The sequence below is a fragment of the Pollicipes pollicipes genome, unplaced genomic scaffold (assembly GCF_011947565.3).
Source record: "Pollicipes pollicipes isolate AB1234 unplaced genomic scaffold, Ppol_2.1 Scaffold_5724;HRSCAF=6776_pilon_pilon_pilon, whole genome shotgun sequence".
Classification (NCBI taxonomy): domain Eukaryota; kingdom Metazoa; phylum Arthropoda; class Thecostraca; order Pollicipedomorpha; family Pollicipedidae; genus Pollicipes; species Pollicipes pollicipes.
The window spans coordinates 55,751,964-55,779,609 of record NW_023596746.1 but is presented as its reverse complement, the minus strand read 5'-3'; the positions used below and the strand labels follow the sequence as shown (position 1 = coordinate 55,779,609).

Genomic DNA, 27,646 nt, shown 5'->3' with positions numbered 1-27,646 from the left:
TAGTCCGGCAGACACGTGACGTCCACCCCAGTGATTTCTATGACCTGCGTGGACACGAAGCCGCCGCGACTGTTGCGCTGCTGGGTGATCCAGCGCACGGCACCCAGCGCGTCGCTGAAGTGCTCGCTGCTGTCGTCACCGGCTTTCTCCAGCAGCTTCATCGTCAGAATGTTATAGGCACCCATCTCTACGCTGAGCGCCCGATTCTCGTCAGAGCCTGGTGACATACACCACGATAAGGTTTTGAAAGTACGCTGGTTAACCGCTGTTCGGGATAGACCCGGAATTGAGGAAGGTGCGTTCAGTACATTAGATTCAGTGAAATGCGGAAAATGGTGCCATATTTCATATGTGCTCACTGTAGAGTTCCATCAAAACGCACGAAAGAGAACAGAACACACACAACTGTGCACACTCAGCCTTCACCAACGCATTCTACAAGTATATTGGGACAATTGTGAAAGCACAGCAGCTATCACAAGCTGATCAACTAGCCTTCGGACGTTCAAAGCACCACTCCCTCCAGTGTGTGTTACTGTTGTGCCGGTGCAGCGGGATAACTCTCACCTTCGTTGCGCCAGTACACCAGGCCCTCCTCCCTGGTGGCGCGGCTCTTGAGCTCTGTCAGACCAAACCGCGCCTCGTCCAGGCGGCCGGCCACGGCGCGCGCGTGCGTCAGCAGCGTCAGCGTGTACAGGTCAGAGCTGATGTCCTGGGGAAGGCACATGGCGGCTGATGAGCGGCGGCCAACATGGCATTCCACGGACGGCGAGCGGTGGCTGACATGACATTCCACGGACGGTGAGCAGTGGCTGACATGACATTCCACAGACGGTGAGCGGTGGCTGACATGGTATTCCACGGACGGTGAGCGGTGGCTGACATGGCTTTCCACGGACGGTGAGCGGCGGCGAATACAGTCCCAGAGGTGAGCCCACGGGCGGTGAGCGGCGGCCAACACGACCCCGGCGGTAGCTAACCCACGGACGGTGAGCGGTGTCCAACACGGTCCCGGCGGTAGCTAACCCACGGCCGGTGAGCGGCGGCCAACACGGCCTCAGAGGTAGCTAGCCCACGGACAGTGAGCGGTGTCCAACACGGTCCCGGCGGTAGCTAACCCACGGCCGGTGAGCGGTGTCCATCACGGTCCCGGCGGTAGCTAACCCACGGACGGTGAGCGGTGTCCAACACGGTCCCGGCGGTAGCTAACCCACGGCCGGTGAGCGGTGTCCATCACGGTCCCGGCGGTAGCTAACCCACGGACGGTGAGCGGTGTCCAACACGGTCCCGGCGGTAGCTAACCCACGGACGGTGAGCGACGTCCAGCACGACCCCGGCGGTAGCTAACCCACGGCCGGTGAGCGGTGTCCAACACGGTCCCGGAGGTAGCTAACCCACGGACGGTGAGCGGTGTCCAACACGGTCCCGGCGGTAGCTAACCCACGGACGGTGAGCGACGTCCAGCACGACCCCGGCGGTAGCTAACCCACGGACGGTGAGCGGTGTCCAACACGGTCCCGGCGGTAGCTAACCCACGGCCGGTGAGCGGTGTCCATCACGGTCCCGGAGGTAGCTAACCCACGGACGGTGAGCGGTGTCCATCACGGTCCCGGAGGTAGCTAACCCACGGACGGTGAGCGGTGTCCAACACGGTCCCGGCGGTAGCTAACCCACGGCCGGTGAGCGGTGTCCAACACGGCCTCAGGGGTAGCTATCCTACAGCGCTAAGTCACTCACGTCTATGTGCATACAAAGGCAACAGGTGTAATAAGAGCTAATGGAATGTGTCCATGCACACGGCGGTAGACATAAAAGACCAGCCTTTTGGTGAGCTGTTTAACCCGACGATGTGGTGCTTAATCGGACGCCTCACTACATAGTGCGGTATGGTATAGTGCATGCGTCCATCAGAAACACAACCACAACCAAACACTGCCAGAGAACGGGGGAGGAGGCAGGCTGCCCTTCTTCCCCACTGTAAGCAACGCATGTTTTACTAAGCACCATAGAGGACTCCTTTATTTATTTTATGGCAAGCACTCAGCGAGCTCCGACCCTCCCCACCCACCCCTTCCTATTGCAGAATTTCTGGCTGTGCCCTGACTGTAACGGTGCAAGTTTGTTTCATCTATGGATCATTTTATCGCTTTCTGCACGTAAGATCCGCTTCTGAAACATTTCTTTCTGGTATTCTGTTGTATGGTGAGGTAAAAGGGAGCGAGTGATATTGTTACAGAAGGCAAAAGCGATTATTACTTTGGCCACAACAAAATTTCCTGATAAATTTCATGTAACAGTCGTTCTCGGCTGCTTTTAGGTTCGTCCCGCGGAGCCTACGGGCTTGTTGCGGGGGTACCAAGCCGGAGGCTAGATCCTGAGGGTGTAAGTTGAACCACATGTGCAATATTACGTTTATATGTATGAACTGAGTGACTGAGCACGATATCCTATTGGCAATACCTCAAAAATCTTTCGGAACCATGTAGGCCAAAGCCACCAAAATAAGATGAAGCATCAACAGCAAGGCTCTAACATGCATCGCACAGTGAAGAAATGTTGACCTACGCAAATAACCAATGCAGTTGCCGCGCCCTTCAAACTCATTAACTCAAACCTCAACTGCCGACGCATCTAGAGTCAATCACGCCGCCCAACTATTTTTCAGAAACCACCTACAGCGATCACACGTGTCTCTGAGCCGTTGGCTGACCTGCGTCAGGCAGCGGAAGGCGCCGTGGACGGTGTTCTCGCCCAGCTCGACCCCCGACTGCAGCAGCGCGATGGTGATGTAGGCCGTCAGCGCCTGCTGGCCGCCGGACCCAACGCCGCCCTGAAACACGTCAGCCTTGCTGGTCCCCGCAGACATCGGCTGGGTCCACACGGGGAACAACGGCTATCACGTGAGGAGCGGGGCAAACGGCACTGGACTTCGCCGTTGGCGGACGGGTCAGAGAAAAACCGGCCAAGAGCAGACAACATGCAAGCACGGCTGCACAGGTATGAGTGGTGAGTACGCGACACGAGAAAACCCACATGGACCCCTCCGCCGCTCAGCCCATGTGGTGCGCCCCCTTCCCCCCCCCCCCCCCCCCACCCCACCCCCAGATCCAGATCCAGCGGTAAGTACATGCACCTTTCAATCCACTCAGTTGTAGATACTTGGCTAAAGTTAGTTTGAAGGCAAATCTATGACAGCGTGCCACGGGCGCAAGGGAATCAATGCAGACAAACACAAGATCTAACCTTCATTTTTTTGTTGAGAACCGTCCCCACAGATGGGAAGCAGCCGCTACCCAATTGATGGGATTCGATCCATCGCACACCTCCTTCCAGATCAGACTCGTCGATGAAAATGAACTCCTTTGCGTCACCGAACGACTTGATGACAAAGCCGGTCAGCCACATGGAGCCTGAGGCGTCCGACTTGCCGAATGCCGAGTAGGATTTGTCCTCGTGACGGTAGCCCAGCTCGCTCTGGTAGCCTGGGGCGAGACACGGGTCACGAAGGTCACGGTAACGAGCGCGCTGGAAGTCTCACGAGTTTTGAGCCCAGCTGTCCATGAAGGTCTCCTAGAAGGGGCTTTATCTTAAGGAAATAGGTGTACATTTAATAATCTTACTGCTCTGGTGGTGCGAACTACCATGAGCAGTTTAAATCAGAAGACTTGTTCGGTTGCTTGGTGCAAAATACCAAGAAGCGATAGCTTGGTTCTGACGCATGCCTGATCATTTGGGTTCACAATTTCGTATGTGAATCTCATACTAGTTAGGACTTCAGTAATAAACGTTACATAGAACGGGATAAAACGACTTCAGGGCACGACGCTGACTATGATATGTCAACTTTTACTGATTTGTACCGGACATTTGTGTGCTAGTGTAATGTTATTCCCAGCCTGATCAGCCGAGTACCTGATCTCATAAAGCGGACAAGTTTATCCTTGATTTGCTCAGTCAGTTGACCAACTGCAGTCAAATACTTCATGACGTGAATGTTGGGAACGAACAGCACCATGTTCTGTTCGCCGCAACCGGTTGGTTGCCGTACCAGCGACTCCAGGTTCTGAGAAGTACAGAAAGCTTGAACATATCTGCTTTGGCTTTAAACGGCGCAGTTAACGCATCCATGATAACAGAGGAAATCACTTTAATGACGTAAACGAAAATGACTAGAGCAAAAGTGGGACCGTTGCCATACGTTACACGGCTGGGAGCATAAGGATGTGCCAACAGAGAAGGTCATGACTTCTACAACAGGTTACTCGACAACTACTTCAGCCTCACGCGGATATATTATGTCGAGCACATCCAGCGAACATCTGCCATTGTGTATAGTGCGCAAGTGACGTACGTCAATGCTGGGTCCCAGCAGGTCTCCGACGACGGCGATCTGAGGCCCGCTCGGAGTCGGGCACCAGGTCGGCCGGCAGAAGCAGCGGCCAGTCAACCTCCCGTCTGTTCGGTCCGCTCGACAGGTCGGCACCCTCCGCTGCCGGCGCACGGGTCGGGTCAGGGAAGCGGTACCCAAACAGGGCGAGCCCTACTGCGGCACAGGACACGTCCGTAGCCATGCGGCGGGACGATGAAAGCCGCGTCGCGATCAAGGAAACTACGCCAACACACGGCTGGGCGTACGTGCGTCCCAACACTGCCAGTAACGCCGCGCCCTCCAAACCGTCACTAGCCTGCAGCTACACCGGCACCGGCCTTAGTCGTCCCGTTAACATCCGCTTTGGCAGCGCACTCACGGCTGATGCACATGAAGAAGGAATGGATGACTTCATGCTCGAAGCCCTCCGGTTCCACCAGAATCGGCCTGGTCACGGCATCCCTGCGCAGATGGTAGTCGTGTTGGCTGCATGCATTCACCGCAAAATGGGAAATCGGTTGAGAGCAGTTACGCCTTCAGGTCTAATTGAAACGAAAAAAATGCTGACATTTTGATTTTTCAGCAGATACCTGTATGCCATTCAAGGGCACAAACGTACATGCACCTGACTGAATAGGGAACACTACCGGTTCATTTGCAACTCTTAACATCCCACCCAAACCAGGGGGTCTGGGCTCGTGTCTCGGTTACGCACACCTGCCGTGTTTAAAGCCGACTTACACGGCGTGCGCCACGCTCCGTACTCCCGCAACGCGCAACGCCACGCACCTGAAGTAGGGCACCACCCCTGAGCCACACTCGGCGGGGAAGTCGGAGTACACTTCAGCCACCACGGTGATGTTAACGTCGCCGAGCTGGCCGGGCCGCAGCCGGTACGGCACGACCTCGGCCACGCCGGTCGACACGCACGAGGTCACCACCGGCGCCGAGAGCGTCTCGAACTCGTCCGACGCCACCAGTGTCAGCTTGACCTGCGGCCACAGGCGCCGGTGCATGTTTAGCGTCCACAGGACCGGCGGGATATCGCGTGGGACCAGTAAGGTCCGAGCGGACAGCTAGTACAGCTAGTGCTGGATTCAATTTTATCCAGCATGTGGCGTGTGGTGACGCCGAGCACCGACAGAGATAACACGAGCGAGCAAGATAACACGAGCGGAACAGAGCGCTCAGGAGAGCAGCGAGGACCCACCGGCAGTGCCTCTTCGTTGTAGTTGAGCACCGAGACCTTGAGCACCAGCGTCTCGCCGCGTTTCACCGAGTAGGGCAGCGTGTAGCTGACGAAGAACGGCTGGAAGCTGGTGATGGAGGCCGACGGCGCCACGCCAAGGCCGGCCGTCTCTGAGCTGCACACGGCTCCGCCTACCCACTCGGTGATGGTGTCCGGCACCTTCTGTGTCAACGTCACCGAGCCGTCGTCCCTGCCAGGTGCGGGGTGGCCGGCTGTGACACTGGCCAGGCGACCGAGGAGCGGCACGAGATCGTGACTTGATGGTGTAACTGTCCTAGTTCCTGCATGTGGCACGGCGAGTCTTAATGTGAACATGACTAACGGTACGGAATCGTGACTTAATGGCGTAACTTTGCCCTATTTCCTGCATGTGAGGAGAGGCACGGAATCCTGGCTTGATGGTGTAGCTGTCCTAGTTCCTGCATATGGCATGGCGAGTTAAAGTGCTGAAAAGGACCGACGCTTAGGGTATTAGAATGTGTTCGGTAAAGGGCAAAATCAAGAAATTGGTGTCATTTATTGTGATTAGACTCAAGTATACCACTGGCCAGGTTTGATTTCAGAACCAGTGATTGCATGATAGCTTGATCTAGCAGATTCCGTTGGTATTCCAAGGCTATTCTCAGCGCAGTAACACATAATGTTTCCACAACCAGGAGATTGCAAACATTTTTCCTAACATCACCTTGCAAGTTGCATTAGTTTCGAATTTTTAGGTGGACGCATTATACACACTGTGCTGAATGGTTACACGTATACGTGACCGCACTCGAACGACATAAAACCATAGCTAATCGTGTTCATGAAAGTTTCAGCAAACCCTTGAGCAGCATCCGAGTACGAGAATCAACGGCTCAAGTCCACATCCAAGGCAGCCTCGTCCTAGTCGGTGCGTCCACGTTTGTCCACTGACCCGACTGTGTAGAGGTCGAACAACCACGTCTCGCGGAAGTCGGTGCGAACCTCGTCAGGCACCTCGGACGGAGGCGGCGCCGGGGCGTCGGAAACCACTGCTGAGGGGACCGGGTCCGGGACTGCTGGCATCGGTGGAGTGTGAGCACGTCGCCTAAGAGCAGCGAGCGCATGCTCTCTTTCCCTTTATAAACTGTACTCTACGAGAACTGTGTAAGACCACGACGCCATAGGCCTCCGAAAAGACACAAATCAGTCGTGGATCATCATCGTATGGTTGATGGGTGTGGAAAGCAATCATGCATGAGGTTATTACTACACTGCATCACCACCCGTGACTAGCGCGGGTGAAGGACTTGCGTCAAATTAGCTGTATCAGAGAGCAATCCGTTTCTTGGCTTTTGGTGCCGGGTATTGGGTCGGCTAGATGGGAACGCACCTTTGGTGGAAGTGACGTAGCTGGAAAATGTTCGTTGTTGTGTGGTTGTTAAAACTTGTGTGAAGAGGCCAGCGGCTATAGACCAATCGGTGCTAGTAATAGTGCCTCCGTGGGTAGAGATAAGACGCCAAGGATAAGCTAGGCGGATTTTGGCAATGCAGTTGCGCGCCTCGGTGACAAGGTCCGACAACACCATGACTGAGCTGCTCTGAAACAGAACGGTCCCAGGCGAGCCAGGTCAGCACAGACACGACCATCGAGCAATGCAGCTACAGCCTATGACGCCGAAGGTAACGCCAAGTACGAAATATGCACGTCAGCTGCAAAACACTGCGAAAAAAGCAGTTTCTTGCATGTGTGTCGGCAGCACCTGACAGGAGCGTTGTCAGTCAGTTTTCGGAGTATTGTCCGTCTCCTTACAGTTAAATCGGCATTCAGTTGGTCGAATACTTACATCGAATGCGGTGAGCGAATCCGCATGGGTCGAAGCCCAGCCGTAATACCGCGGTGGTGCAATAGTAATACCCGACTGGAACGGCCTCCTCCGCCTGGCCGGCATGGCTGGTGGGGAGCCAGGGGGGTCCGAGGGCAGCGGCAGTCCGTCTGGCACACACCACAGAGTTACGTCACCCACACGCGAGACGCACGTAAGTGACGTCACAGATGATCTCGTGACACTGACTGAGGACCTGAGGTCGCTTAGCCCCGACGTTATTGGCTGTTCAGTGTTTGGATGTTCGATGACAACGGAAAACAAGAGCAGGCCCGACGAACCCAACCTGAACGTGGAAGATCGGAACGAACAACACTAGTGAATTGTCTACGAACCTTAACATTGGTTTATCTAGTTCAGCCATTGGATAATCTCCCCCACATTATTAACATCAAATAACCATACATCCCGTATACGTTTCCGAAAGTATCCATTTTAGAGGGAGTGCCTCATTTTTATATGGGGTTTTGAACTGAACTAGCCATCTTCAAGATCATTTGGTCCAGTTCACAGTTCTGCCCTTCTTGAAACCTAAACCTCGATTGCTTCTGAGGTTCACGCCGGGGAAGATGTGCAAACTATTTCGGGGAGACTATTTCAAGGTCACCCAGACATCCATGCCGCCATAGTAACACTATTTAGATCCTGTAATTTTACTAGCCACACGGCGATCAAAGGCAAAACTTTTGTTGAGTCGTCCATGCCTGGCGTTGGCGGGCACGCCTTCCAGACATAATGGCCGTTAATTGGCTGTCAGTCAGTGCAATGTAAGGTGCAATAACAGTAACAGTAATAAGCAGTCTTCCACTTACAAGCATACCTATAGCTGTAAGCGATCCTATTTCATCACATGTGATGCATGCTTCAACGCCTTCAAATGTTTGTCATTTCCTCTAATGCCACGCGTCTTGCCCGAAAAATAGTGTGCACTCCTATCCGGTGTTGCAAATGCCTGAGCCGCACTGACTGTACTCACGTTTGGCCCTGCAGTATTCGTCGTCGTTGATCTGACTGGTGCCAACACGCGAGGTGAGAACTCGAAGTCTCCTATAGATGTCGGACAGCGTGATCTTGTTCTTATTGCCGAGTAGACTCACCGATTTGTCAACCACATCTATAAACGGATTTCATCGTGATATAACACCACACATTCACCTATTGATTTATTTCATCACGCATTCAACTATTCAGCCCTAAGAAACGTGATGCTTTGTGCGAGAAATCATAATTTGTAGAAAGGAAAAAGAAACGGTCGCTTTTTAACGGCGCGAATCATACAAAAAGCCAAACAAATATTAAGTATGTCGCTAGTGTTTTCAGCCGGCATACGGCATCTGCGCCGAACAGTATGTACTGAACTTTGTTCTGCGTTAGATAAGACATATAATCATATAATCCACCATGGGATGACTGAACTTCCAATTATATTACCACGCGCCCAGGTGGCCGGTTGAATGCCCTTCGCTTGGGCGGTGGCTGGAGGGCGAGCAAGTAACCCCTAGGGCTTCATCACCTGAGAAGCTACAACTGCCATATTTACAGGGTGGGTAGGTTGGTATGCGAGTCAAAATCACTTAATTGTAATCACTTAGTTGTTATCAGTTGAGTCAAAATTTGAGGTTTCTGGGTCATAGCATTTGGGTCAAATGGGGCAAAAAGTCTAACAGCAGACTGGCGTCTAAAGTGTGCCAAGACCTCCTCGTGCAACCGCCTCCAGCCTAAATACGGTTCTGAGGAAATTATGACCGATGTTCATTTAAGGTCAGTTACCTTATGCAGCCTTAAAGTCATGGTTAATAAATGCATATGTTATGTGAGCAGCAACAGCCTTATTCCTCTGAGAAAAACCAAGAGAATGGAGAAATAGATTGGTATTATATTGGCATCATATTACATTGTTTGATTACGTTATCCTATCTTACATTTAACCAATCTATTTCTCCATTCCCCTGGTGTTTTTCCGAGGAATCAGGCCATTACTTCTGTCTTATTTAAGTGAAAAATATTCCTCGCGAATGCACTGACCAACTTCAGCGCTATGTTATCTTTGTTTTTAGATTTGAATATGCGTCAAGGATTAAGCTAGGTGGTTTGCTCCTGAAAATATGTTGACCGGTGCACTTTAAGGTCAGTGACGTACTCTGACGTTTAAGAAGTCCACGAAAGATGTGTGTTCTGGTCCCCAACATTAATAAATTCGGAATGAGCACCATAAGCTACCACATGGAGCATAACCTCAAGTAAAAAATATATTGGTTTTGACCTCAGTCTGGCCTTTACGCTTGGCCCTAGGTCAATGTCATTTATTGTAATTCTCAAAGGGACTGTTTTATCGCCCAGAGAAGCTATATCAGAGATGCAATGTTTCGGCTAAAAATCCGTTGTTTCATCAGATTGAAGGTTTTCCTAGAAATTGTCTCCGCTGATAGTCACCGCTAGACTTTAATATGCAATAGATCAGCGACCTCACGAAGTGCGTCTAATTTTTGTATAAAAAATTATCCAATACTCGTTTGATTACAGTTTTGCAACATTCAACGCAACACCGCGATGCACACCGCGTTGTTCGGAAATTATTTTGTAAATCCACGTGAGCGCGTGCTAAGCTCTCTGAAATGTTCTTCACACTCGAGGTATTCGACCTCTCGTGAATTTTTCATAACAAACACAAGTAGGTAGTCGCGTGGTACGTGGTAACACGAACATGATAATGATCTTTTTTGATGTAAAGCACTGTACACAAACGAACGTGCACAAGCAGGGAGGGTGCATAGTGTGTTCAGTTCAGTACAATGGAGCTATGCGCGTGCAAAAAAGAAAGAAAGCGAAACTCTAGTGTTTGATCTTACAAAAAGGTTGGCAGACAGCACTTGGTTGACGAGCTCGAGAGTTGGCCTCAACGACAGTGAAGTGATTTGTATCATGACTTCATGCATGGTCAATGGTCACATACATGTGGAGCCACTGATGCCTGGAGCACTTGCGCTGTTGCATGACCTTATCCTCCGACTTGATGACGGGGTGCCTCATACACATCGCACAAAAGCGGGGTGACAGGCTTCGCCGCGAAGTACACACACGTTTGCAGGCATGACAAATATCATTACGTAACGATACAACAGTACTTTTTGCCTTATTCCTCGTAGGTTAACCAGGAGAAAGGAGAGACAGATGTATTTATATTTCGGCTATAAGACTTGACCGAAAGGAATTTCAGTAGTAAAATTGGAAGTCGCCTGCCGATCCTAACAAAATTCTTAGGTTAAAAACAGCTGTGGCTCGCTGTTTGAAGAAAAGCAAGTATCAAGAGGGATCGGCAGTCAATTTTGAATTTACTCCTAATTTGTGTTATCTCCCCTTTCTAATTATTCAACCAGGAACAAGGCCCACAGGGCTGGCTTATATAAATGCATCATGTCCCTCGCAAATGCACTTAGAAAATGACGTAGTCACTACATAACCTCTCATAGAACGGCATGCACTATAGCAGTGACACAACATAACAAAGAGGACGGAAACTTCGCAGACGCTGGGACTGAAGTAGTTTCGGACTTTGCACGATCACACCAATGACGTAAGCACACAATGCACACTGAGAGCAGCCAGCCGTTGATGAGCTTGGCTTTAGGTAAAGTATTGGCTCAGACAAATGTTGAGAAGGGTGACACGGGCGGACGCTGACGATAAATTATCCCGTGGATGGTGCGTGTCCACCACTCACCAAGAACCGACTATCACGCCGTAAACGGAGAGTTCCCCCCCTCCCCCCCCATCCCCCCCCCCCCCAAGACCGGCTGTCACTTTATGGACGGAGTGTACCCACCACTCACTGCAAGAAGATTGTCAACCCGTTGTCGGAGAGTACCCACAACTCGCTGAGAGCTGACTGTCTTCCCATGGGTGGAGTGCACCTACCACTCACTGTAAGAAAGCTATCACTCCGTGGACGGAGAGTACGCACCACTCACCGAGTCCACAAAGGGAGCGGGGAGCTGCCGTGACCGTCAGATGCACGGTGTCCCGCGGCTGGACACGGTCAGGCGACCAGCGCAGCGACACCTGGTTGTCCAGACAGCGCTCCGCAGCGTATGACTGGCTGTCCGCGATCACCTCGCCATCAATCACCATGTAGACCAGAACATGGAAGCCCGAGGACATGGATGACGTCACTGGGATCGTGAGCGCCACCTGACCTGTTGATGCAGACCGGTTGGTGTTTCCCTGCTGCCCGTGGCTCACCGGCCACATGGGTAACAGCTGGATGATGACAGTATGTCAGACGCACAAACTGTTACGGGGCTGACATCTTGGTACAGACACATGCAAACTCCAAGATGGCCATAGTTTTCTCACTCCTCAGTCATGCACGGCATGATCAGCTGCGTAGTGTCATCGCCACTCCTTCAGCTATAATGTCCGTTATGTACTGTGTACTGTTCTGGGCCAGGCGCTTCAAATGCGGCGGTGCTTGACTGTGTTGGACGCAGTGTGTGACGCTGTAACGGCGCAGAGCGATTTCCATCGCGAGTGCAGCAAAATCGTGCATTAACAAGACACTCAACTCAGGCCAGCTCCTAAGCTACACGCTCTGCATCACAAACCGCCCAGTGTCAGGGACATATCTCCTACCGCTCCGTCTATCGTGACACTGATTAGGCGACCCAGCCGCACCAGCCGGTGACGCCTCTCTCACCGACGGGATGGGACCCGGACACCGTGGGCAGGTTAACGACCCTGCCCTCCTGCAGTGCAGAGGCGTCGACCGCCTCGGAAAACGTCACCGGCACTAAGTCCGCCAGCAAGATGTCGCTGTTGGCCGTGACCTGACGCGCCCGGCGAACACAAGGTCAACACGCTTCTCCGACTGCAGGCCTCGGTTCTGCTTCGCGAGTTGCAACAGCGTGACCGCTAAAGGCACATCTTCAAACAGTAGCAGGTGTACAAGCCTGTCTTCTTAAATAGCATAGCTTCTATTAACGCAAGTAAATAACGACGTCTGGTGTCAAAACATTTTTATCTGTTGCCAATATCAAGAGCACGATATCCAAAGTCAGTCTGAATCAGTCAGATTGGCAGAATTAATCACAATCTGAATCAGAGTCGGGCCAAAGCCAGGTCCGAGTTTGAATCACATCAAGGCATTTTACATTCAGAGACCTACAAGGAAAGTGCCTTATTTTACCTCCTGCGCAGCATGACTTCTTCATTTGCAGCTTTCGAATGTTGTCTGTACAATACACTCTCAATGTAGCTCACCTGGTAAAACAGCTCGAACTGCGATCCCAGACGGGTCGTGAAGAAGACGTCAATGTGGGCCTCAGCGCCGCACGTGAACTCCTTGCGGGGCAGCCGAAGCAGCTGCACAAAGGCTCCTGACTCAGAGGACCAGCCCGTGATGTCGTACTTGAGACTGGGCGATTTCATCCATGTTGATGGGTACCAATTGCGCCGGGCGGAAGACCAACTGCTTCCGCCGTACGGGTACCTGGTCTCGGATAGGCGCGGTATCGTGGCCTGCAGCGAAAGTAACCGGGCTGACATTCCACGGAAGTTTGCCCGCGCGGTGAGCGCGGGTAGCTGGGTGGTTGCCCACGCGTCAACGGTCGTTGGAATGTCGCTCTCGCAGTGATTAAGTTTTTTCCGACTTCACGTCGCCGGCATGGGAAGTGGTGTTGCTTTTACCCCGCGTGCGGGTGGGGGTCAATTTGCCCTCTCTCCCAAAAGTTATTGCAAAGTAAGTGGCTAACGGCACCTGCAAAGCCGCACTTAAGTTTGCGTAGTCGCAGGCAATTGAATAGCGGATCTGTTAGCTCACCAAATTAGATGCACCTTGTAACGTCGTTGACCTATGGAGGTCAAAATCACACCGAAGCCGTCAACAAGGACAGCTAGAGAAGTCGTTCAATCTGATGCGACAAGGCAGTATTAGAAGAAGCCATGCATTTCTAAATTAGTCTCTTAGGTGATGAATCAATTGAATTTTGGAAAGCAACAAAGTTCATTGCCCTAGGGTCAGGTGCGAATTCCAGACCGAGGTCAAACCAACATACTTTTTACTGGAAAACCTTCTTATTGAACGGTTTCTGATGCATATCTCAAATTTCTTGAACACAGGGACCGCAGCAGACATATGTTATAGACTTCTTATATGCTAGTGGGTCGCTGGTCTTAAATGACCCAGCTCTATCCTTTTTGTTTTTGGAACGTACCGCCTATCGTAATCCTTAAAGCGAATTCAAGTTCAAAATCAAAATAATCTTCTTTATTCCATATACCCATGATCAGAAGGTCAAACAAGGTCACCGAACTAAAATGATCGCCAGTGACCTTTTGTTTAGAACCGGAATTTAGGTTGAAGGCGGTCACATGAGGAGATCTAGGGACAGTTTGGACATCAGTCTCCTTTTTGATACTCTTTGACCCCATTTCACACGATGCCATGACCTATGTTGATATGGACATCAATTGTTGACACAAATGAGTTCGTATACCACCCAACTCAATTTGTGAGTTGCTGTGAGTTGTGAGCTTTGTGTTTCTATTTTCTTTAGTATTTGATATCACAGGGCGTCAATTTGGCTTCCCACCCGAGCAAAGTGCATTTAACCGGCCACCTGGGCGTGTATTAAGCTGCGTAATCGTTAGACCATGAATAGGCTATGTGCGTCGATTACAAATCTGAGACATTTCCACCATGCCAACTTATGGACACCTGAAAGGCATTGTCAGTCACAACTAAGAAAGGAGGATGAAATAGACGAAATCGTCTTCCTCAGCGCGCAAAATAAACCACATCCACACATGCACACGCACACGCACACGCACACGCACACGCACACGCACACGCACCCGTACAGGCACACGCCCTTACAAACACGCACAAGAACACGCACACGTACTCGCACACGCGCACGCGCGCAAACACACACACGCACGCACACACGCATGCACGCACGCATGCACGCACGCACGCAAACACGCATGCACGCACACACGCATGCACGCACACACGCATGCACGCACGCACGCACGCATGCACGCATGCACGCACGCACGCAAACACACTCCGTCTCCCCTGCCGTTTCTGTTCTCTTCATAGAACGTTCAGCTTTCACTAGTCTACTGCGTGAAACCAAACAGGAGAGACGAAACGTTGCGAGAGCTAGACCACCCACGCACATTTTTTACCCTTTTACCCAACTCTTCACATGGCTCAGTATGGGGTTGATCGGGAGCGAACACATGATCCCAAGAACGGGCGGTCCAGACGCGCAACTTGTTTGCGGCGGAGGTGCACAACAAAATGTTTTCATTAAACACTTAGGTTAGCGCAACGCACGCATACAACATTTGTCTCATGGTATAAAAACATCAACGCGCGTACGCGATTTACTTATATTTATGTGTCTGTATCAAGTTGTCTAGTGTTAGCATGTAGTAACGAAGATATTGATGTAATGAATAGTGTAAGGTAGGGGCAAGCGCCGCCGGGGCCAGCGAGCGCGTAAGTCCCTATTGCTGATGTTGATACAAAAACGGATCCCCAGACTCGCTAACCCGAGTTTCTTGCCGTTTGCTATCACAACAAACGCCACCATTTTTAGGCGTTTTATCAAATACCTGAATCGATATGTCTTCGATTTTCTGATCTTGAGGTGGCACAGTGAACGCGACCACACCTTTGCTGTCAGACGTGACGTTCAGACAGACCGGATCGGCAGAAGACCTGCAAACGTACAGTCGTGCAGAGTTAGAGAGCATCACTTCCCGAGTTACTGGGAACTTCCCAGTCATTGGGGACTACACTCGTTTAACATGCGTCCGGGTGGCCAATGACAGCGACGCGCTTCGGGTCGGGGAAGGTGTCAAGATAACCCTTGACATCTCCAAGAGCAAGTAATCTATGGATACTAAATATACAGTAGGGATGGGTAGACCAATATGTGACTCACTCGTGTTGGGCTTTAGGGTCGTAACTTTTGAGTCAGAGAGTTCAAATAAATTTAAGCACCAGCTCGGCGTCAAAAGGGCCCACAGACATTCTCATGAAACTACCTTTAACCTAGATTCATTTCTTAAGCAAAGGTGCCTGGTGTTGATTTCAGGTCAGTAACTTTATTTGACCTTCAGAAAGCCACGGCCACCAACTACATACGAAGTTGTGGGTCTTGAAGGTTAAAAAGCAGCAAGTACTACGCCGAAAGGCGTGCTATTAACAACAGTAGGTCGATGGGGACCATTTTAGCCCAGTGATATCTGTCTTTATGAGGTACAGATAAGAGGTTTGCTGGTGTCCCTGTAAGCAAGAAATTCAGAATAAGCGTGAAAATTACTTTGACAAAATAGCAAGCTCTCAAGCTCGGCTCAAAAGCTCCGTAAACAGCTGTAACATTATTCGAACCTGACACATGGTCATTGAAATTTGTCAAGATCTTAAATAATATTTCTAATTGTCCAATAAACCCTCTCAAGGATGTATGGATTTCGTTAACAGTCTGTTATCGCATACAATACATAGTTGATAACAATTCACTAGGAGTTGCCTTCACTGACACAAATGGCTTGAATTTAAACTGTCAGAGGTCAACGACCCTTACATGATACATTAATTCCGTTATCACAAACTGTCGGCTATTGAATTGTCCACAGCTAGACGCAGTAAAGCAAATCTACGAAGCGCGGTTTGGAGGTCATTCTGGAAAAAAATCTTCGGGGGAGGAGTTAGATTATCCCCACCCAAGCGCGTGTTTAAGTATGTTGTCTATAATCTGTATATCGGAATATGCCTATGACCAGGACTGCCGGTCAGCTCAAATTTCACAAAGATCGGGGTAACCAGTTTACTTTCTTATGTCTGCCATTTACATAGATAACTATTATTTCAGCGACGGCCAGGTTTTAAGCTAGCTACGATCCTGGCTTTGCGTCAGCCCATTGTCACATGCCAAGTTCTTCTTGGGACGTCGAAGCTCGGTTATTTTCAGCACAAGAACTCATAATGTTAAAGCACCAGTGCATTTCTGCTGGTCAATCTCATAAAATTGGGTGAGAACAAAGACCGAAGACACTCACTTCATGGCGAATCCGAGGTCTGTCGTCGTCCGGTGGGTCTCAAAACACAGCCGAACCAGCTCACCGGGAGCTGGTGTGTTGTCCGGGTGGCGCACCGTGATCTGAATGTGGCGGCGGACGCAGCTGAGTTAAAGACGGAGCCAAGCACCTCCAGCTACACTTGACACAGCTGAGTTAAAGACGGAGCCAAGCACCTCCAGCTACACTCGACACAGCTGAGTTAAAGACGGAGCCAAGCACCTCCAGCTACACTCGACACGGCTGAGTTAAAGACGGAGCCAAGCACCTCCAGCTACACTCGACACAGCTGAGTTAAAGACGGAGCCAAGCACCTCCAGCTACACTTGACACAGTTGAGTCAAAGACGGAGCCAAGCACCTCCAGCTACACTCGACACAGCTGAGTTAAGGACGGAGCCAAGCACCTCCAGCTACACTCGACACAGCTGAGTTAAAGACGGAGCCAAGCATCTCCAGCTACACTCGACACAGCTGAGTTAAGGACGGAGCCAAGCACCTCCAGCTACACTCGACACAGCTGAGTTAAAGACGGAGCCAAGCAGCTCCAGCTACACTCGACACAGCTGAGTTAAAGACGGAGCCAAGCACCTCCAGCTACACTTGACACAGCTGAGTTAAAGACGGAGCCGAGCACCTCCAGCTACACTTGGCACAGCTGAGTTAAAGACGGAGCCAAGCAGCTCCAGCTACACTCAACACAGCTGAGTTAAAGACGGAGCCAAGCACCTCCAGCTACACTCGTCACAGCTGAGTTAAAGATGGAGCTACTCACCTCCAGCTACACTCGACACAGCTGAGTTAAAGACGGAGCCAAGCACCCCCAGCTACACTCGACACAGCTGAGTTAGAGATGGAGCTAAGCACCTCCAGCTACACTTGACGCAGCGATGTTGGAGAAGGAGCCAAGCATCTCTAGCTACACTTGACACAGCCGAGTTAGAAACGGAGTCAAGCACCTCTAGCTACAGTTGACACAGCTGCGTTAGTGACGAAGCCAGGCACCTTTAGCTACACTTGACGCAGCTAACTTAGAAACGAGGCCACGCATCTCTAGCTACACTCGTTACAGCTGAGTTAGAGACGGAGCCAAGCGCCTCCAGCTACACTCGACACAGTTGAGTTAAAGACGGAACCAAGCACCTCCAGCTACACTTGACACAGCTATATTAGGGAACGGGCCAAGCACCTTCAGCTACACTTGACACAGCGGAGTAAGAAACGGAGCCAAGTATCTCTAGCTACACTTGACACAACGGAGTTAGAAATAGAGCCAGGCACATCCAGCTACACTTGACGCAGCCACTCGGCAGCAGAGCACCAGGACACACATACTTGGTGTACCGACAGACAAGCTCTGTTATCTTTGGGTGGTGCAGCACGCTTAGTAGGATTCCTCCAGGCTGGTGCATCCGTGCGCATGAGAGTTTGGCTGCTGCGGTGTTTAGCGTACGTTGATCTACACAATCCCCAGGAGGGGAGGAGCTGACCCAGCGTAAAGTCGCCAGATCCCACGTTGGCCACTGAAATACTTGTGATTAGCAGGAGACCCAACGTGCTTCACGTCAGCATTGATACACTTGCGGTATCTGATCACCATGCCGTGTCCGAATGTAATGCAGGCTTCAGGGGTCGCCACCTCACAACCAGATAAAAGCACCAATAGTGCAATTCTGCAAGTAGTCCCATGGTACTCTATCAGGCATTTGCACGTTACGAGCACGTTGCGTTTGAAAACAGAGGGGATATTAGGAGAAATGTAAAAAAAAAGAATTTAAAATAAAAGTGTTATTTCTGACTAACCATTTTTTATCATGCTCATTCCAAATTCCGAAGAAGCTGGCCTTCAAAAGAATTTGCTCTCATCTCACCGACAACGAAATCCTTTCTAAGAAACTACGCGGGCCCACAAACACGCACCCTAAATTCAGGTGTTATATCTCACGCACCAACGTCAATGAGCGTTGAACGGGAAAGAGACTGTAACGCTTGTGTAATTGATCATCTCCAATCCTTATTTATCAACATCCAGCATGCTTGTCTTGCGAAACACAAAACTAAATGCGTCACCACCTACATTTGCATGGCTCGTCTCAGCTAGAAGCTTAGCGACCGGGACCAATTGTTCGCGTCGCGCAAGTCCTTCAGAGTCAAATCTATCTCTGCTCGCTGCCTTCAGGCAAAATACAGAAATGCCATTTTCCACGCGGATGATGCCTCTTTGCATTTCTCCCAAACACAAATCAGCGAGAATCCACACTTCCTTTACGCCACGACCCCGATGCCTTCCAACAAATTGGCGCTTAGCCCGTTTGGCACGTACCTGATCGGCGAAGGGAAGTCCTGGCTTGAAATATTTGCTTCTCTGGTTTTCAGTGTCCAACTTCAGCTCTTGGTACTCAACGGTGAACGTTTTGGTGCTGTTAATCGTGACGTCAGTGCCGTCCTCTGTTACTTCGGCGGTGACCTTGAAACTGCGGGTTTTGGATCCGAAGCCGAGGTCTCTGCTACTGATATGGAACACGGGACAGTCGTCCTCGGAAATCTGCCGAATTGTGTACTGTGTTCAGACGGAGCCGCGCCAGTCGGCGGCCGTTTGGGAGACGTTTCCGCCTGCGTCACGGTTTCGACAGGTGACAAACGAAGATTGTATGGCAGTGCAGGTATGCAGTGCATATTGTGGCATCCATGCATATCCTCCGGCATTACAACAGAAACAAATAAGAAGTACCACGTTATGAATTCATTTAGCGGCGTAAGGTACCAGCCGTTTCGAAAAAGATGGATTGCTAACGTTGAAAAACACTGCTAACGGTTAAAAGCACTGATTGCTGAAGTTGAAGAACACTGATTGCCAACGTTGAAAAAGCTCATTGGTTACGTGCTTGTCAGTGAAAATGGGATTTTTTCAAACACATGATCAGCATGTCCTGCCTAAAAATGATGGAAAGATGGCATTTCTGAACTTCCTGAACAGTCTGAGGCACGGGTATCCATTTGTATTATTTTCGGTGCGCTACTGCCCCTCGCTGTCCGATCCCCCCCCCCCCCCCCCCCCCCCCTTTCCAGGTGAGTTTGCCCCGTCCCACCTTCTGGAGCCAAAGCACTGGCAGGGCATTGCAAATACGGAGTCCAAATTACCTGTATTTTAGTAGAAGCTAACTGTTTTACATGCAAAAAGAGCAAGGAAAATGTCTGGCTGCAGAAAGTTACGTTCTTTTGTCGATACGGTACCATGTGTTACTGGAAATTACAACACACCGGTCAAACGTTGGCACAGAAAATTGTGAGCAAATGTTTAGCCGGCAGCAGCAAAAGAACCGCTGAAACACGCTGACCTCCATTTAACCTCCAAATAACCTCCAAAACAGCGCCAGCCCTGTCAAACACGCTTTACACGAGTGCGATGTTGCAGCCCGCAGCCCGCCTTACGGCTACCAGCCGGGGATTTCCGAGGCAGCCTTTAATGGTCGCGCACGCCAGCTTACTCTATTTACTCCGAAAGCCGTAAATGCCCCAACAACATCTGCAGCCACGTAACGTCGGCCCTGCATCGATTACCGAAGCGTGATTTCGGTGGTCGCTGCTGAACAAAATGATGATGGTGCCCAACGAGAATATCTGCCGCCGAGGTAAAGCGAGGAAACGTATTAGGCCAGTGCTGTATGTTTTTATTCAATTGGGTATAAATCCAAACTCCATTTCGGCGAGAGGAAAGTAGATCAAACCTGGGGCGAAACCGATTTTTGTGTATTTAAGGCTAGGGTTTCCCCGCTCAGCTCCCCAGTCTATTTTGCGAAAATGCGCCCCTTTGGTGGAGGCTTAACGACCCTGACACGTGACGGGTTCGCCACCAACTTACTCAAGCGTCAGGTCTGAAATTCAGCGGGCATTTCCCAAGCAGGGACAAGGCCAGGGCCTGCGACTTACATCGGTCGGGGCCACTGTGTCGTGTGTCGATTTTGAGAACACAGTGCATAACAAAGGTCATGTATGGTAAGGAATCCAGAACCGGCCTAGGGCAGTGTTCGAAGGAGCCTCGCAGAGGGGTCTTCGATCAAGTGCCGGATTAGAAGGTACAAGTGGCTGGCTGTAGGTCACACTAAGGACACCGGTCTATAGGGCAGATCCATTTACGGCATTATCATGGACCCTCAAATTTCCGTCGGAGAAGCCCTTACACCGTTTGGGAACACCCAAGGCCAATACGGGCGTCTATTTCGGTCCGAGACTAACAACAGCCAACAGTCGGACTCATGTTGGTCTAAGCGCTGGGGCCCATTTACCAAGTAAAGACAAGTCCGGTGGCGGCGAGTCGCCTTGGTCGGGAGCGGGACCCTTGTAACAATATGTCGTGTCGGTCAGGAGACCACAGTGTCTGACAGATGGTCCCATGTTCGCAATAGGCCCGAGTCGGACACGGCAACATTTGACGGACAGGAATAGAGATTAGAAACCGAATGCTAGAGAGCCTTTTGTTGGGGAGGTCTGTCAGTAAAAGTGGATATGATAATGTTCAATGAGGGTTGGACGACCCTTAACGACCCTTAACGACCCTTAAGTGCACTTAGGCTCCTATCCCCTGGGATTCTTGCGCGGAAAATGGAAAGGGGTTGTCTAAGCATTAAATAAGAATGATCAAAATGAGGTCGAAAATGAACGTCAAAAATGCAAAGGACGTTCGTCCAGGGGTATCACATTGTGTCATTTCGGATTTCCTGAGCCACCCTGGCCACAATGCTGATTTTAAGGGAATGTTTCACATCTCAAGATATTAAAGCAAGTATTAGATATGATGCAATCAACTCACTTAAACCTATTGACATGTTTTTAAGTGAAAAAGACTGCTCTAGATGACAACATTTCCCGCTTTCGTAGATATGCCTCTCCATGCGTCATTATTTGATTACGTCATGGAAAGTTTGCATGACGTTGAGATGGTGTCAAGTAGCTGTGCAAGATTGCCACTCTAGCACTCACATAAAGAACTCCAACCCGCCAAAAGACGGCAGAAGCGGAGCGGAAGATGTTCGCTAAGCCAAATATGGTTATGCGCTCATGTTTTGGGCCTCCCTCGTAGCGTTTCTGCACAGTTACAAGAGAGTTTAAAACGTATACTTGCGTTTACATACTTGGTTTTGGCGGCATTCTCAAGTTATTCAATCAGAAACATCATTTCCGTAATAGCCAGCGACCATGCATAATTTCTTACATTACGCAGCAAAGAACGCGACTCATGGTTGGAACTGGCACAGCTTGCTCATTACTGAATGGGAGCACACTGACGTCTGTCAGAACTGTAAATCGTGCTCCTGGACGTCAGATCTGGATGGTTCTACAAAAATATTGTTATCAGCCTTAAACGTATCAAGACCTGTGATATGGCAAAATTTGAATGATGTTATTGTTGCATGCATGCATACCTGAGTGGCCTTGAAGTAATATGCACAAAACAGTCTGCACATCTTCGGACGGGCGTGTATCCCACACACTTGAAAGTTTAAAGTTTTGAAGGGACTGTTCCACATTTTGTCAGGTTTTGAACTAAATTAATCATTTTGAACAGCGTTTTGTGCAGTTAACAGCCCTGCCCATCTTAAAAATTGAGCCCCTTAGTTTCTGAGCTGCACGCTCGCGAGGATGGAGGGACTATTTCGGGTAAAATATGTCAATGTCAACGTCGCATTCATGACGTCATAACAACGTTATTTAAATCCTGCTATTCCATAGGCCATGCGGTGATCAAGGCCAAAAATATATAATGGTCGAGTCGTTCATATCTGGCGTTCGTGAGCACGATTTCCACGGTAACGACCGTCAATGGGGTCTCAATCAACGCTGTGCAAGGTAAAAAGACATATTTAAACAATGACATATCGAGCATATTTACTAAACAGGACAAAAATGGTGTTGTCTAGAGCAGTCTTTTCTTCTTAAAGATACACTAACAGTCATAGCTGAGCTTGTTTTCATTATATCCCATGCCTCCTCAGATATCTTCAAACGTGGAACACTGCCTTTAAAAGGAGTAACAATGACGCATTTAGGAGTATATTTACTGAACGGAGAAATTGTGATGTCTAAAGCAGTCCTTCTCACTAAATAGTATGCATATTACTATAAGTGAGCCTATTTCATCATATCTGATGCATGCTTCAATATCTCAACTTTGGAGCATTCCCTTTAGGAAGGTAAGGGCTGTAACTGCACCAAATGATCTTCAAAATTGCTCTTTCGGTTCAAAAACCCCATACAAATGGCAAACATTCCCTTTAATCCCCTTCAATACTATACTGAACCCATCGCCCCCAATGCACATAAGCGAAAAAGGAAACACTGGGCCAATGAAATACAGCTGGTGTCTAAGCTGCCGGTATAGTAGGCGCTAAACGCATCAAGAGACATCAAACATCAACAACATAAAAAGGTTGGAACCGATCAAATATTTATTTCAGCTTAATCTTGATATTAGGACCGGAAATTAAACTAGCCGATGTCCAGAGAAAAATCAGAATTTTAGCGTAGGTTAGGTCAGCTTTGTTGGCTCCGCCCACGTCCTATTCTACAACGTCTTACCCCTGCGTGCATCCTTGATCCGAGAAAACATGTGGAACAATTTTAAAAAGAACTCTGAGCTTGCGTACTCGTAGTACTAGAAGGAAGAAAACCACTGGCCACAGTTGCAGTTTCCATGCAACCGAGCGGTGTTAGTAGGACAACAACGGATGGCGGGCACCTGACGCTCGAGAACAGCCGCTGTGAAATAATGCTCCCGAAAGTCTTTCTAAATGAATTTGTGCCGGTCAAAAATTAGACCAGGGCGTCAGTTTTACATGTCAAGTGTTGAGAATGTCTTCTGAGGTGATAAAAAACTTAAGGAACAAGAAAAAGCGGTTCTATGCTTATTTGTCTCATTCCTCCATCAAATTCCGTCGCCGATTTGCAGTTGTGTGGATGCTCATACGTTCCTATCATAAATATATAAGTTGCACAGGTGAAACCTGCTCCCAATTACCTTCTGAAAGTTCGAATTGGCATCTTAAAGCGTTCAAAAGTACTTCTTTCTGATACAATGCCGTTTTTCGTCCGCTCACTGGCTGCCGCCCAATATAGGCAGAGACCGACGCCGCGGGGCCTACGGAGACTGCAACGCCGGGCCTCGGGGGTTTGTTCTAAAGTTTGAGACCTCGCGCTGTCAAAGCCATGCTATGTCACTCTTCTACTATTCCATTCTGAGCGAAGGTTGAAGATTCCAAGACGCCCTTGGTCACTGCCATCTCAGAGTGAGCCCAATTAGCAACGCTTTTACAAACAACTTGCTTGCAGGCGGCATTAATATTATGGTCGTTTCATTCGCCATACATACGAGCTGAAGCGGGTTAGAGTGGCTTTCCCTCAGTGGCACACCAGCTTGGAACAGGGTCTCCCTGAATTACAGCTGGCTCGCAGTCGTGTGAGATGAAGCGAGCGGGGAAAGGCATTATGAAGGGGAAAACACGTCTCAAAGCGTTGTGGGGAAAGGTAGAGAACCATTTTCTGAAATTATGCTTGGAGGAGTGCTTACGCTTTGCTTGATGTAAAGTGAAATGTATATGGCTCATCAATGATTTTCGTTTTTAAATGTCGAGGGGCTTCATGTACACGGTACACAATGCCGGACATATTGTGAACAATATTTTCGTGAATGCACAAAAATGCACACAAAAAGTTTAAGACAGGGAATGGTAAATTGTACGCATAGTTTACCTTTCAGTTCACAAGAGCGAGATGCAACTGCGCTCTTTGAGCTCCACAAAACAAGTGCGTTTATACGAAACTGATGCGAACTGCTAGGCTTGCATACGTGATTGATGTGGCTTCGCGTAGAAGGTTAAAAAAGATGTGGTAAGTGTAGTTTGAATCCATATATATATATATATATATATATATATATATATATATATATATATATACGTATGTATATGTACGTATGTGTATTTTTTTGGATAGCCAGAAACCAGAGCGTACGCCGACTTTGCCCGGGAAGGGGGGTGAAACGTGAGTGTCAATTTCTCAAGGTCCCAAGTACCTCGAGAAATTGACACCCACGGCCTGAATGACAGATTTGCGCAAATTGCCAATTTCGAGCAAGATGCATTTTAACTGATCGGGCCTTATCTCACGTCGAGGGGTGCAACAACAGGTGAGAAGGCTGAGAAAGCTCTTTCAGGCATTGGAAAATGACTTAAAAGAGCCTGCCACCCATCCCAAACAATATTGCCGAGACCTCCTTGGCGATCCTTTGTAGCAAGATGTTTCTGATCCCAAGATGTTCCTGCGGATCCAAAAGATTTTCTTAGGGATTCCGAATGCCTTCTTGGGGATCCCCATTAGCTTAAAGAGGTGGACAAGGCAAAGGGCTTCGAAAGTTATCAATGAGTTCACATTTAGTGCTAGGTGCACACTTGTACTTACGAGTCCGTCCTTGATATGCTTGCTTTGGGAGTAATGCAAGTCAGATGTGACACGAATCGTTGCCTTTCCTTGCACCGGCTTGCCGTAGGTGTACCTAGAATTGGTTGCAGTAGTTTTACATCGAACCTAAAGTGCATAACTTCCGAAAGGCACTTGCAGTTCAGGGACTAACAAAGGCATGTATCTACAGACAGCACAGTCGTAGAACGAAATAATCGCCATTTTGGATGTTTGTAAACGTAGGCACCCATGTCACCACACATACACCTCACACTAGTGCGGTATGGATCAGCAACCGTGTCAGTGGGTCATCGGCACAGTAATCACAAGGGGTAAGCGAGCACGCGTGACGCGAATATCCACCCGTCAGCGGCGTCCACAATACATCTCGGAACATAACACTTTGGCACCCACCTTCCGCACACCTTCAACGTCACTTCTTCGGCGTCACCCAGAATGAATGGGGGACCCTGGATGTTGACCTCGAACCTGGGCAGCACAAACTCCTTGACCTTGAATGTCTTTTTCACCTTACGCCCGCCGCTTGTCGCCACGTGTATGTTCCATTCACCCTGCAAACAACGAGACGGGGAATAGACAGGCTTTCGGGCCACCAGCCAGACGGTACAGGAGATCCCCCGTGGTGATCTACCGACAGATTGTTACGCACTGAGCAGCCTTGCATGCTAATCCTGCAGTGACTGCATGGCCTATCCGAGGGATAAAGCGTTTTGAGCCAAGCTGGAAGCAACCGAACTAAATTGCCAAATGTGGCACGCTTTTAGCATGTTTGACTGAAGTATTTGAGTAAAGATATCGATAGCCTTCACATCCTTGAAAGTGTAAGCTAAATAGGCCATAAGCTCTTTGTTTTTCTGCAATTAGTATGGATGTTAGCAATGTTTTTAGTTTGCATGTACTTATGAAAACAAATGTCAGACCTTCAGTATACCAGGATAAGTGAAAGGTGCCAAAAATTCAGCGGGATGTTTTGCGAAAGCAGTAATTGTTTATCCGCTAAAGCACCTTTGTTGGTTAAACCCACGTCTTCGGATTCACTCATCCGTGGCTGGGGCGGCTTCGAGCCGCTTTGAGCGCTCGCTATGTGCCCCTGACTGGCGAGGCATGCAGCCGGCAGCAGGGGCTGCGCTTAAGGTCAGGTGACGTCAGAGGGTAGGACGGACTGTGCCGAGCACTACTGCACGGTAACGCCACAAAATCATGTCACTGACCTGAAATTTGCCTGTTGGAGGGTAGGGTGGCTGCCACTTTCCTAGCTCTCCCAGTCCTACAGGTGACACATGGCTGAAGACCGAACATCGCTTACACCTGTAATTTCACGATTGCTTAAAAGCCATCCCACTCGACGACATGTTTTGTTATGGCATTATGTCTGGCAGGGAGCATCAAGCATTATTGTTCCGGTCGCGCAGGGGCGTCTGCGCTCTTAACCCTGTATTTGGGACGTCCAGCTTTCTGGCCTTAGTTACATATCAGCAGAAGCTGAACTTCAGTGCCAGATAAAGTCTATAGAATCCACCAACCCCGCGAAGACTTCTGAACTTTCAAGCTCAAACTTGGTATATATTTGCTATGGACCGGTAGAAACCGAACGTGCATATTAACGTAATCACTCAGAACACGCGGCCTTTGAAGACCGCTGCTTCCGCGCGGAAGTCTACGCCTCTGTACGCTGATCGAGCACATATACATGCTGATCTCATCCATGTTTCAGCAACATAAGTCATGTAAGCGACAAAATGACTAATACCTAATGCATGATATTTTGCTCCACTATATGGGCATGCCTCGCATAGATCATTAACCAGGCTTTGTGCAGTCATATCTACGCGAGCACAACAAAAGTGTGGAAACTTGCGCGGCTTGTGTGGCATTTAGAAATTAATCACATTATGTGAATTGTTCTGAAACTGTATGTACTTTTGGGCTGCGACGCATGTAACGGCACGTAACGCACGTGTAATGTAACGCATGTAAACGCATGTCTCAGCTAAGAGTTTCATCTATCGAAAGTATCTAGCCAATATCACTGTTTTAACTAGAGTGGCAATTGTTATCTGGGGATGTCTGATCTTCTAATTTAGCATTTGACTTAGCTTCAACACTATGGGCCTCAGGTGCGATGGGTTTTATTGTATACAGCAATCGGCGATATCGATAGCCGCATTAGCTCGCTGAGCTAACATCATCTATATCACTTAGCCCATCACAACCAAAAACCAATGCAAAAACCAATAGGTATAAACAGGAACAGGATCTGATATTTTTAAGTGGCCACGTTTATAACATCACAATGCGAGGAAATCGCTCAGAACACTCCGACAATAGTTTGTTGGGGCAACGCTATGGATTCAACACGAAAGAATTCTAACAGATATAAGTGGGCGAAAAGAAAGATGTGGTCCGCTCCGTTTATTTCTGGCTCAGCCCGTAACCGACAGGCGAGAGGGTAATCACGGCTGGCACTTTGTGTATATAAGGAGCGTCTTTGGCTCAGCCCCTCCCCCCCCCCCCCACATATTAGCCCCGCGCCTGAAAGTCAGGTCTCCAACTGCACCAGCCACACTGGTCCACGCACACTTCCACACACCCATACACCCCACGCACGCACACGCACACG

General features: G+C 49.4%; 1 protein-coding gene across 1 annotated transcript in view; it reads right to left on the bottom strand.

Moving 5' to 3' along the window:
* Nucleotides 1–27,646, bottom strand: part of LOC119103238 (pregnancy zone protein-like) — a 66,109-nt gene that overhangs the window by 10,482 nt on the left and 27,981 nt on the right. Inside the window, 22 exon segments of the mRNA XM_037226680.1 lie at nucleotides 45–217; nucleotides 568–712; nucleotides 2,711–2,830; nucleotides 3,244–3,482; nucleotides 3,913–4,063; nucleotides 4,352–4,390; nucleotides 4,392–4,489; nucleotides 4,749–4,831; nucleotides 5,159–5,361; nucleotides 5,580–5,808; nucleotides 6,532–6,652; nucleotides 6,970–7,177; nucleotides 7,424–7,572; nucleotides 8,439–8,576; nucleotides 11,431–11,655; nucleotides 12,156–12,285; nucleotides 12,719–12,976; nucleotides 15,083–15,188; nucleotides 16,535–16,635; nucleotides 18,875–19,096; nucleotides 25,006–25,099; nucleotides 25,420–25,577. Of these exon segments, the coding sequence (XP_037082575.1) occupies nucleotides 45–217; nucleotides 568–712; nucleotides 2,711–2,830; nucleotides 3,244–3,482; nucleotides 3,913–4,063; nucleotides 4,352–4,390; nucleotides 4,392–4,489; nucleotides 4,749–4,831; nucleotides 5,159–5,361; nucleotides 5,580–5,808; nucleotides 6,532–6,652; nucleotides 6,970–7,177; nucleotides 7,424–7,572; nucleotides 8,439–8,576; nucleotides 11,431–11,655; nucleotides 12,156–12,285; nucleotides 12,719–12,976; nucleotides 15,083–15,188; nucleotides 16,535–16,635; nucleotides 18,875–19,096; nucleotides 25,006–25,099; nucleotides 25,420–25,577 (3,390 nt within the window).